Below are 11,146 nucleotides of genomic sequence, written 5' to 3'. Positions count from 1 at the left end.
CACTATTGAGATATGTGTATTTTTAAATTAATATATACATAACATACATGCCAATTTGTAAACGTCAACATAACAACATCAATGAAAATAAGTAACAATGTTTAAATTTAAATATGTAACACCTGGTTAACATGAATAAAGAACAGGTTCAAAACATGCTTTTTGAATGCGGAATTGGCACACCGGTGTAACTCTTTGAATATAAACATATAACACAAGACTAAATGTATTTGGTATTAGATTAAACCATGTCCAGGGAATGGTCCACCTCATCTACATCGTCTATATCAAATACATGCGCCATCCTCCCGATCCGACGCCATTGGTTTTGTTTCGTGAGATTGTAATTATTATCTGTAGGCATATAAGGAGGAGACTCCGCCAAAAAGTCATTCTCTGGCACCGGATCGGCAGCAAAGGACGATTCCTTCTGTCGGCTATTCCCCGCCGTCTCATTGAAAACTACAGCGGTAGGTAACGCTGCAGCAGCCGGTGTTGGCGCTTTTTCTACTAAATTGACGTCGCGTGCGGTGATCGCAGACTGTATCGTATTGGTGGGGGAGGAGGGCATGTTTTTTGGAAGCGGCTCAACTACTGCTTTCTGTGTTGTTTTGCTCGGTCCAGCGTCAGTTTTTCCCTCTTCTGTTTTCGGTTTCAGTTTACTTAATAGCCCACCAGTAGCGCCACCTGTACCATTCTTATTTTTGACTTTCCTCAGCCACTTATTGGCAGCCATATGTGTACTGAGGGTTGCATCTAATTTCTTCTTTCCTGGGGTCTTGAACATGGCTTTGTCCAGTTTGTCCATGAAATTTGAAACGGATTTCCGGGCTGTGTTGGCTTTTTCTATGACTTTTTCTGGCATCGTTTCTTTATAACCCTCTCGATACTTCCGATTATGTGCAAGATAAATGATGGGTTTAGTGCAGTAACTGACCATAAAAAAGATAACAGTAATGCTGTAATATCCGCCCCAGATGTCGCCAGAATCGGCGAAGTCAGCGATGTTGATGGCAAAGTATGGACAGTGACAGACCAACATCGCCACCCACACGATCAGATAGGTCACGAACATGTGGAGGTCAGGGTCACCGTTGTCTTCCTTCAGAGAAAAGATTTTCGTAACCTTCGTTTTAGTTACGGCTTTCTTTATCTTTTTACGAGCAGCCATCAGCGCCAGTTTATTTCTCGGTGGTTTTCCTTCCCCATTTGTTGATGCGCCGATACCCGTCGTGGACATGGATTTTCCAGGAGCCTCGTTTGAGCGGGAATTTTTTGCTTTAGTTTGTGAGAGAAGTGAGCCGAATCCTTTACCGCCTCCGTTCAGCTTTGCTTTCTCTCCCGGTTCCTCTTTGATTGAGGTGACGCTGTTCTTCTTGACGTTTGCTTCTTGTGCAGCTGCCTGCTTTTTGTGCTTAAAGATCTTTACAACTGTAACGATACATATTATAATTGAAGCTACCATTCCAAACATCAGGACAATAATAGTGTAATAGATATTATCATCCAAATTAATTACACAAGCTGCATGATAAAAATTGTATGAAATCGTAAGCCATGGTGTTAGAGCTACTCCAGTGATGAGCGCAGTGAAGGTCCATACAAGGGCAGAAATTAGTGTTACAACGCGAGAAGAATTAAACACTTTGACGTACAGATCTGTATTAGTGATCTTCACCATTCTCTCAACGAACATCACTGAAAGTAATCCAAATGTCACTAAATGAAACCAGATGATGAGTCCAGCGTGAACATAACAGAAATAATCAGTGAGGTACCAGGCCTTCGCAAAGGCCGCCACCATAGACGGAAACAGAATAAGGAACACCGCTATAAGATCCATCACAGAGAGTTCCAAAACGAAGCGGTTACAGGGAAACCTTAACATGTTCCTCTTCCTCAGGGTGATGATGAGGAGGATGTTGAGGATGAGTGCGACGATAATAACGATGACGATGACAGTGCCCAGTAAGTAGGGCAACACCTCGTCCTGGAACCATTGAAAGAATGACCCCCCGAAAGAGCTAACGATTGAGGAGGACATCTTTCAGCAGGAAATATGCAATCTTGGATGTCTCCTTCCTACATGTCAGCTAAAGGTACGTGAAATGCACATATAGATTATATGTGCTTTTTGTTCACCTTGATTTCGCTAGCAGAATGAAAACCATGTACTGATTTAAAAAATATTCTGTTTCATTTATAAATCTTTAATCTTGGTCATAATCAGCTAACAATGTTCACCTGATTAAGGTTAATATTTAATCATAAATCTCTTTAATAATTTCTTTTGTCCCTCATATAAAAAAGGCAGGTCAAGGATTCCTTTTAAAACCTTTTCTGGGATTTTGCATTCCGACACCAGCAATAAACTCATTTCTGAATGATGGGTGTTCTGGAGTCGTCTCCCATTTTCAAAAATATCAGTCCGTCAACCCTTCTTGCAGTTTTCGATAATACCCGCTTTGCTCTTGCTACTCGTGTTTTCAAACTTTCTGGTACCCCATCTGATGTGGCTTTTCTGAACAAATGGTTATGAGACATAAACACAATAGGCTTTATACAGTAGCTAACATCACAAACAATCACGAGGACAGAATACACCCCGCCCCAGACGGAAACAACGTCATACACGTCCAAGTACCAAACAATCACGTAGGGAAGCCATAGCATAATTACAATAACCCAGATTAACATGTACGTGGCGGCGAGATGGAAGTCCACCTGTTCCTGTGACCTTTTGTAAACTGTGACAGCTACTCGCTTGGATTCAAAAGTCGTCTCGTCTCCCGTGACGCCGTCTTTTATCAACTTATTCTTCATCTCGTTCTCGGAGCGAGTCGTCCGTGACCCGGAGACTTCGGTTACCGGGGAAACGGAATTTCTGGAGCGAGGTCGCTCAGTTTCTTCGTTGACTACTATAATGCTGTTCTTTGAATTTGGCCGTTCGGGATAAAGGGAGTTGTCTGTTGGCGTTTCTCGACTTGTTTGTGGAACCACGGGAGATGTTGCGTTTCTTACTTCTATCTCAGTGGACGTTAACACTCTGTTTACATTTTCTACTTCTGGCAGACATTGTGTCTGATCTCCGACGATTTCACCAAGTTTTATTTTCTCTGTTACCCCGCCCGCCCGGGTCTGTCGTCTGACTTTTACATTGACGTTATTAACGTAGGACGTCAGGGACTTCAGACTTGTTAAAAGTTCTTTTCGTTGTAGAAATGTACCAATACTGAATAAAAATGACATAAAAGCAGGAAGAAACATCCCAAAGATAAAAATTAGATTCATGTTGATTTTGTTTTTATCGTGGTTGATGTTGCATCTGTTCTGTGAGGATATATACTCGAGTTTCCCCCATCCTGCTACTGGTAGAATACTTCCGATAAACGTCACTACCCACGTCACAATACTGGTAATGATGCAGATACATTTATTTCCGAAGAAACCGTCATGAACACTTGGGTTGTTTAATTTTACCATTCTTTCTGCGCAAAGGAAAGTTAAAAAGATGAATAAACATACGAAACAAGTCGTTCCAATCGCGCCAGATATTTGACAAAGTGCTTCTGACAAAACCCAGTCTTTCGCGAATGACGTAATAATGGCAGGAAAAATAACAAACACATAAGCCACAAAATCTAGCACCACCAACTGTAGAAACAGATGGGTACATAGTGCTGTCACCCGCTTCTTTCGTACCGCATGAATTGTCAGCCCATTTAAGACAACTCCACACATAAATATACAGAGAAGAAGAGTTCCGGAAATAATCGGCAGGACGTCTTTTTCCAGCCATCGTAAGTACGGTCCACTAAAGGCTTCCACAGTGTCCGCAAGACTTGAAGAATTCGACATTTTCCTCTCTCAGTAAAAAATAACAAGTGTAGGAACTGTCTACATTTTAATGTCTTTGAATATGTATTCATAACTGAAATTTTAATTTCTTTCATAGGAGATAATACGTTACATAAACATTCTTTGTTCATTTAAAAGGAACAAGTAGATCTGTCAATATTTAGAATTACCCTGGAATAAAATGCTAAAGTTATACATTAAGTGTGAAAAATTTTCCTCAAAATTTGTCGAGACTGTTGAATACTTTATTAGTCCTAGCAAGAACGATTGTTTTGTTAAAGGTACGAGTATATCCTAAGTTTTAAGAATTATTGATCTTAAGGTTATTGAGATATGAGTATACAAAATAATTCTTTCAGCAAATTTGAGAAAATGGATAACAAGGAAGTGAAGGCTTTTGTTGGTACAAAAACTTAATTTCTCTTTCTAAATCTCTCTTCTGGTTCTCCTATGAAGCGATCTATGCATTGTATCGTGTGGTACTCCTTGGCAGTGATCGATCATTCCAGAATTCAAGTTCGGCGGCGTTGATAGTACCGAGCGATCTCGACTTATAGTCTAATATATAGGATCCTCTATCATTCCTACACAAAGGTTCAGAATGGCGCTTAAAGTCCGGATCACTACTGTATTTCTGGCTTGTTCTGTGATATTGGATGCCCAAATCGAAACAGTCGGTGATCGAATTAGTAGAAAAGAGAGTTGGTTTGGAAACTGTATACCTGATCTCTTGTTTTTTCAAAGAAAATGAGCGTTTTCTCTTAAACATAAATAATCGCAGAATGATTAAAACTATTATTAAAATCAGCATAAAACCAACAACAATTGGACTGTACGTTGAGACCCCATGAATCGAGATTGTCCCAGCGTCTACAGAGCTGCTCTCTACAGCTGTGGGCGTTTCTTTGCTGCGAGTTAACAATGAAGTTATAGTGTTGTTATATTCAGATAAAGCAATATAGGATTTTATTCTGGTTTCTGTGTGATTCTTTATGTTATATTGCTTTATATCTGCAGCCGTAGTCTGGACAACCCTCGAGCTGGTCAGTCTTCGGTCTCCGTCCTGTTTTGGTACCGTGGTGTTGTTTCTGTTTGGGAGGGGTGTCGTGGTGTGGTGTCTGTTTGGGAGGGGTGTCGTGGTGTAGTTTCTGGTTGGGAGGAGTGTAGTTCCATTTACGTCAATTGTTTCATTATAAACTGGATTTTCACCTAAAATCCAGGCAAAACAAAATAAAAATCAAAACAATTTCAAACGTAATCGAAAGCGGGATGTGTCCATTAATTAAGTCAGTTACAAGGTTAACAAAGTTTCTTCAAGATTTAACTGAAATTCGCCGAGAAGCGGCAAATTGAATGAAACCGATATTAGATAATTTATTGCATTTTAACAGAAAATGCACCAACATGTTTACCTTGATTGAATCCCAGTCTATAAAGAAGTGATGCATTGACGACCAGAAGTACTGAGGGAATAGACGGCATACAAACTTTGTCCGTGTCGTTCATTTGTCGGCGACACTCGTCCACTTCAAGGCTTGAGGAGTTGAATAGATTCTTTAGGCAGTTGGAACACATAACACAGCTGTGTGAGGATCGCAGTCGGAAAAAACCTAGAGTAAAAACACCAGTGTAGTCACAAATAGATTTATCTATATCAGTGTTTTTTATCGTGATATATTACCAATATTGAGTTTACAGAATACCTTTCGAACAATCCCCACACTCGCTATCGTGAGTAGCATTGCATGCTTGTATTGTTTCCTCATTCGGACCACAGCGTCGACATCTCTTGCAGAATCCGATGTTGTGATTATTTATGTCCATGAAGGTACCTTGAGCGCAGGACACACATACACTTTGGTTGGTGGAGGACCTTTCATAGTAAGTACCTTGGGGGCACTTGTTACACATGACATCATTAATATTATCAGCTGAACAAGGAGCGCAAATGGTATCATGGCGTCTTGTGCACTTCCGTTTGACGTAATATCCGAGCGGACACGTGGAGCATGATTTACAGTGTGTGTCTCTGTGTCCTCTACATTTTTTATATAAGTAAGTTTTACCTTTTATGCACTTACGACATCGTTTACAATGGGTATTTCTACTTTTTGAACACTTCCTGGCAATAAAATGATGCCCTTTGCATTGTTTACATGTCTTACAGACCGTATTTTCGGTGGCCGAACAGCTAATTTTTGTAAATTGATTCTTCCTACAAGTTGAGCAGGTCTTACAGGTCCGCAGTGTTCTGACATCTTGACAGAAACTGGAACAGTTGATGTTTGTATCATTCATGCATTCCAACTGATCAGAATTCACCGAACACTGTCTACATTTCTGACACAACTTCTCAAGACGAGTCATCCTATAAAATGTTCCGCTAGGACATTGCTCACATTCTGTGTCTGTGACGTTGCTACACAATGACATCTCCCTGAATCCATTTGGACACTCTCGGCAGGGTACGCATTGGTATCCCATTGAGTTCCCGAACTGCCTCCGAAATTCATTAAATCCACACTGAGACATAACGGTGCAAATCTATAATAAAAATTATTTTATTCAGCATATACAAGAACTCTGGTCTTCATCCCGAGTTTTTTTTTTAGACCAATAAGCTACATGTAGGCATGTTATTATAAGTACATAGGTATTGCTGATGATAGTTTCCTTTAAATCCTTGTACCAGATAACAATAGTGTAGTCATATACGTGATAGTTCTTTATTTATTTATTTATTTTTTTTTTTTTTTTTGTAATCTGTTACTTACCACGAGGTTTGCTTTCAGTAAAAAAGTCAATGGTGAGATTTGGTAGATATTCGTGAACTCCATAGCAAAGCATGGCGAATCGAAAATACGACAATGTCAGTGTTATTATGGATTTTCCAGTCGACTCAAAAATGAACTATTTTTATCATTTCCGCTTTTGTTATAGAGTGTGTGTGTGTGTGTTAAATATAGTACAATGTTTTCAAGAAATCAACTCGTTTAAATATAGAACAAGGGTGTTTTAATTAGAGTTTCACTGTGTAGCTTCACATTGCATTTTTGTAAAAAGCGGAGCAGACGCAAATGTATATCTACAAAAGGTTCTCTTTGTTTATAAGATATAAATTCATTTGTTTTGCAAATTTTTTAGGTTAATTAATGTGAAATTAAAATTTGTGTAATTCATAAAACATTGCATATACGTAAAATACTAAAAGAGATTTATTACCGAATAAACCCAACACGTTGCCAAAGTTTGAACGATCCCGGATCTGCACACAGTGTATGTGTAGTTATAAGTATTTGATGAAGTGCACTTGTTTTCCCTCAAAACAAACACACAACAGAATCTCCTTGTGTTGTAAATCATTTCAAGTGAGAGTGGTTATAAAATAATACATAACTGCTGCAAACAGTATGATTTAGTATTCATTTAAAAAGCACAGCTTTCATTGTAATGAAAGTCTTTAAAATAAAAACATGAAAGTAAAAACTCGCTTTTCTTTATCAGACATAATGCAAAAATGCATGACTTTTTGATATTATTAATTGACGGATATATATTTCCTTATCTGTTAAAATAACTATACATTTTTATGTTGACGTTGTCGACCATACTGGATAATTTTTAGGATCGTTTCAAAATACATAATATTAAACCACATATACTGTAGTTTTGTATACGTATAAGGTAAAAATTCATTACCGATCCCATAAATTTCCTTTATCTTTTTAAATTCAAAATAGGCTATTATATATTTATTTGAAAAAAAAACAAACAAACAAAAAGAAAGAAATAATTCTTATTTGAAATAATTTTTTTTATGTTAATGAAGCAAGTTCCATAATAAACTATACATACATTATTCTGAGCTGGAAAAGTTTTGTTAAGAACTTTGGTTTTTCTTTTAATATAATTATTATTGGAATCAATTCAGTGATTATCTTATAATTTAATTTTGTTTGTATTCTACCCTCTGATTGGTTAATATCCAAAAAGGAACACAAATTATTTCTGTATAACCTGGTTTGGTATGGGGACACACCCCCTGACAACCAGCTGAATCATCTGTATGCATACAATCCTCTCATTTCCAGTCCTCGGGATTCATGGAAAATTCCAGATTTAATAAATATACCTTTAACTTCAAACAATAATTCGATCTTACCACATGTAAACAAGCTGCTAGGCCTATGTATCAGTTTTTACCTCCCCTCGCTTCCCATCACTTCCGTTACTTCCGTTACTACGGTTGTATTATTGAGCGGCAAATTTGAACTAATAAAAACCAACGAAATTTTACACCCATAGTTATTTAATGATTTTAAAATTAAATTATAAGGAATGACTCTAATTCTTGGCCAAATTATTCGAGTATAACCTGGTTTGGGTCAGTTTACGCTGTTTTATAATCCGCTTCGCGGATTATAAAGCGTAAACTGACCCAAACCAGGTTATACTCGAATAATTTGGCCAAGAATTAGAGTCATTCCTAAAATAAAAGCATAATTTTTCAGCGTTGTTTGTTATTAAGGTCAAGATCTAGTAAATGACTTTAGACTGTCTTTTTGGTGCTAGATCCATTTTGACGTCATAATTGATTTAAGCTTAATTTTTCCCGTACTTTACGGCTGTAATAGAATTGTGTAGAAAATGAACCATTTTCATTGTATTCAATTTAAAATCATGTCAAATGTAACCCCGATATATATATTCAGTTTAATATCATTTTGAAGTAGAGGTTAAGAAGAAACGAAAAGCCGTTTTCTGAGAGACTGTAGGCAATATTGATACATTTCTTTAATCGGAGATGAAAAAAAACTCCGAAATTTATACCTGACTCTCTTCGTTTTTCATTAAAAATTACAGTTTAAAATATATTTTTTCATCTAGTTTATCAAAAAATTATGTCCCGAAACACCTTATTTTTGCAAGCTATATTTGTATAGGATCATTTAAAGAACTCGTTTCTCAAATTTGAAAAATCTGTAGGCACCTTTCATTTAGTAGATCTTGACCTTAAGTATATGGCATGTCAAACATAGCGATATTCGATCCATTTGTATATTAAATTATGGGTCATTGTTTTGTATATTTCACATTTTGTAATTATGTATATATTTATTTTTTATTTGTATTTTTTATTGGCTGTAGAGCTATAGATCTCTGGGAAATAAGAATCGAACAAACTCAGGAGGTATTGGTAAGTATATGTCCGATTATTTCCCAGAGAGCTACTGTTCTCAGCTAAAATTCAATACATTTGTCCATTTCTATTGTACTCTTCACATTTCAATTCTATTAGTGTTTTTTTTCTTGATTATTTTTTTATATGCATTGTATAATTTACTATATTCATTCTTTAGAATTGTCCATTTCTAATGTATATTTCCTTTTTGGTATTCAATAATTGTCTTTCTCTGTTTTGTTATTTGTATTATTTACGTTTCATTAATATAACTTTTGAATTCTATGATGTTTCGACTTTTATTGTAAATGGATACCTTTTGTATTTGATTAAAAAAATTATTTGTATTCTATACTTTGAAGAATTTATATCAATGGGAAATTATATGTACAAATAGAAATCTGACCGTTATATAATAATCAAATAATAAGCATCAAGACAAACAGCTACATTTGTAATAGAGTAGGACATTTATAGAACACAAATATTAAAGATCAAAACATTTGAATATAGAATATGGATCTATTTAGAAAGGGGTGTGATAAAAGTTGCAAAATATTTATTTCTTTCCTTCCGATACGTTGAATGTACCTTTACCTCATGGGGGACAAATTAGGTTTCACTTTTTCAACAAAAAAAAGTGCACATTTCCCTTCTTTAAATAAAGTAGAATTTTTTTCTGCAATGCAAAAATTGCGAAATTTGTATAATTTTTAATACAAGACAAACATTTTTTGACGGTTCTAAGAATAGCGTTGACAATGATTGGAATTCCGGGATGATGCAGAAATTTTCCATTGCGTAAATTGTTCCTTCCTCATTACCTATGTTGTTTTGAAGTTATTTTAGACTGTCCTACCTGTGGATTTACCAACACATACCTGAGTAAACATGTATGCACATTACCACGGTTGAACTCAGGTATTTACGTTGTTTCTTATCATATCGTTTTCTAACTTTTCCCTTTATCAATATTGGATTGAACACACTATGATTACTCTGTTAAAATGAAAAATGTCATCGTCAGACGAAGAAGCTGACGCTTCTGGACTCTTTTGTATTCATTGTAACGAGGATGAAGTGAAGTGGAAGTGTGATGACTGTTCCCGCGAATTCTGTGACAAATGTAAACGTATACACCTGATAGCAGACGAGGAGACCCAAAATCACCACTTGTTTCGATATGGAAGTAGCCGTTCTTCCGGTCCAAGGTTGCCGGATGTCATACGCCATCCTGCACGGTCTGTAAACGAAATACGGCGACCAAGGATAAGATTTCAACCTACTGTTAAATCACGTATCGCAGATTTTAAGCCTAGGTCGGATTTTGTAGAAAACAGCACTATACAACATATAAGGGTTGTCCCCAGGGGAAACGGCGAGGCCTGGTTAAAATGTGGAGCTATTTCAGAGGAAGTAGTGTTACACGACAAGGATGGGAGCTTTGTGGACAAAGTGCATGTGGGCGGCGTGATCCAGGACTTTGTGGTCACAAGAAAAAGGGAGATAATATTTACTAAAATGAATAGCAATACCGTATGGCTGTATTCCAAGAGGGCCGAGATAAAACCTTTACATCAGTTGTATTTCTTTCCGAACTGTTTGTGTCTCACTCCGGAGAACGACCTACTAATCTGCGCAGCGTCGACCCAGCAATGTCAAGGACGTCCAGTTATGAAGCTCTCCAGATCCTCGGAGAAAAGCGTTATTCCAGTTGATCAAAGAGTGAAATTGGGTGATATTTATAGCTTGGCACAGTCAGCCAATGGAACAATATGCTTAGTAGAGAAAGGAGGCTGGGGTCCGGGAAGAGTTATTGGACTTAGCAAAGATGGTCAGCAAATATTTGAATACAGAGGTTCCTCTGGTTCTCTGAATCCTTCTGGGATTTCATGTGACCCTTTTGGATTTATCTACATTAGTGACTGTGGTTGTCACAACGTACACGTGATAAGTCAGTCCGGTGAATTCCGAGCCTTCTTACTTCCGATGGATTCGATTAAACTTCCGGAGGCCATAGATGTGGGCGAAGATGGCGTTCTTTGGGTTGGAAATGGACATGGGGAAATCAAGGTTTATGAATTAAAATCTGACTCCAGCCAATAG

The 11,146-nt window shown here is 37.2% G+C and overlaps 4 protein-coding genes across 4 annotated transcripts; 1 reads left to right on the top strand and 3 right to left on the bottom strand.

The window, feature by feature from the left end:
• Positions 1–241: 241 nt before the first annotated feature.
• LOC133173502 (G-protein coupled receptor moody-like) lies at positions 242–2,044 on the bottom strand. The gene has a single exon (XM_061308487.1). The coding sequence runs from the start codon at positions 2,042–2,044 to the stop codon at positions 242–244; it is 1,803 nt and encodes a 600-aa protein (XP_061164471.1).
• Positions 2,045–2,226: 182 nt separating this feature from the next.
• On the bottom strand, positions 2,227–3,882 carry LOC133173660 (D(2) dopamine receptor-like). The gene has a single exon (XM_061308647.1). The coding sequence runs from the start codon at positions 3,856–3,858 to the stop codon at positions 2,374–2,376; it is 1,485 nt and encodes a 494-aa protein (XP_061164631.1). The 5' UTR covers positions 3,859–3,882; the 3' UTR covers positions 2,227–2,373.
• A 434-nt stretch (positions 3,883–4,316) lies between these two features.
• LOC133173658 (uncharacterized) lies at positions 4,317–6,715 on the bottom strand. The gene is made up of 4 exons (XM_061308646.1): positions 6,633–6,715; positions 5,562–6,402; positions 5,271–5,468; positions 4,317–5,067 (listed from the first exon to the last, which is right to left on the bottom strand). Exons 1-4 carry the CDS (start codon positions 6,693–6,695, stop codon positions 4,319–4,321), a joined length of 1,851 nt encoding a protein of 616 aa, XP_061164630.1. The 5' UTR covers positions 6,696–6,715; the 3' UTR covers positions 4,317–4,318.
• A 3,339-nt stretch (positions 6,716–10,054) lies between these two features.
• On the top strand, positions 10,055–11,146 carry LOC133173501 (uncharacterized). Its single transcript, XM_061308485.1, has one exon. It carries the CDS (start codon positions 10,055–10,057, stop codon positions 11,144–11,146), a length of 1,092 nt encoding a protein of 363 aa, XP_061164469.1.

This window comes from Saccostrea echinata, unplaced genomic scaffold (assembly GCF_033153115.1).
Source record: "Saccostrea echinata isolate AGI-Se365-2 ecotype Australia unplaced genomic scaffold, CSIRO_AGI_Sech_v1 ptg000056l, whole genome shotgun sequence".
Classification (NCBI taxonomy): Eukaryota; Metazoa; Mollusca; class Bivalvia; order Ostreida; family Ostreidae; genus Saccostrea; species Saccostrea echinata.
This window is presented reverse-complemented; position numbering and strand designations above follow the sequence as displayed.

Bases quoted from the DNA above. Each gene is read 5' to 3' on its own strand.
- LOC133173658 (XM_061308646.1), bottom strand. From the start codon at position 6,695: ATGGAGTTCACGAATATCTACCAAATCTCACCATTGACTTTTTTACTG. The intron at 6,403-6,632 runs GTAAGTAACAGA...TTTTTATTATAG, and splicing joins TACTGAAAGCAAACCTCGTG to ATTTGCACCGTTATGTCTCA. The intron at 5,469-5,561 runs GTATTCTGTAAA...TTTTTACTCTAG, and splicing joins GTGTGGGGATTGTTCGAAAG to GTTTTTTCCGACTGCGATCC.
- LOC133173501 (XM_061308485.1), top strand. From the start codon at position 10,055: ATGTCATCGTCAGACGAAGAAGCTGACGCTTCTGGACTCTTTTGTATT.
- LOC133173660 (XM_061308647.1), bottom strand. From the start codon at position 3,858: ATGTCGAATTCTTCAAGTCTTGCGGACACTGTGGAAGCCTTTAGTGGA.
- LOC133173502 (XM_061308487.1), bottom strand. From the start codon at position 2,044: ATGTCCTCCTCAATCGTTAGCTCTTTCGGGGGGTCATTCTTTCAATGG.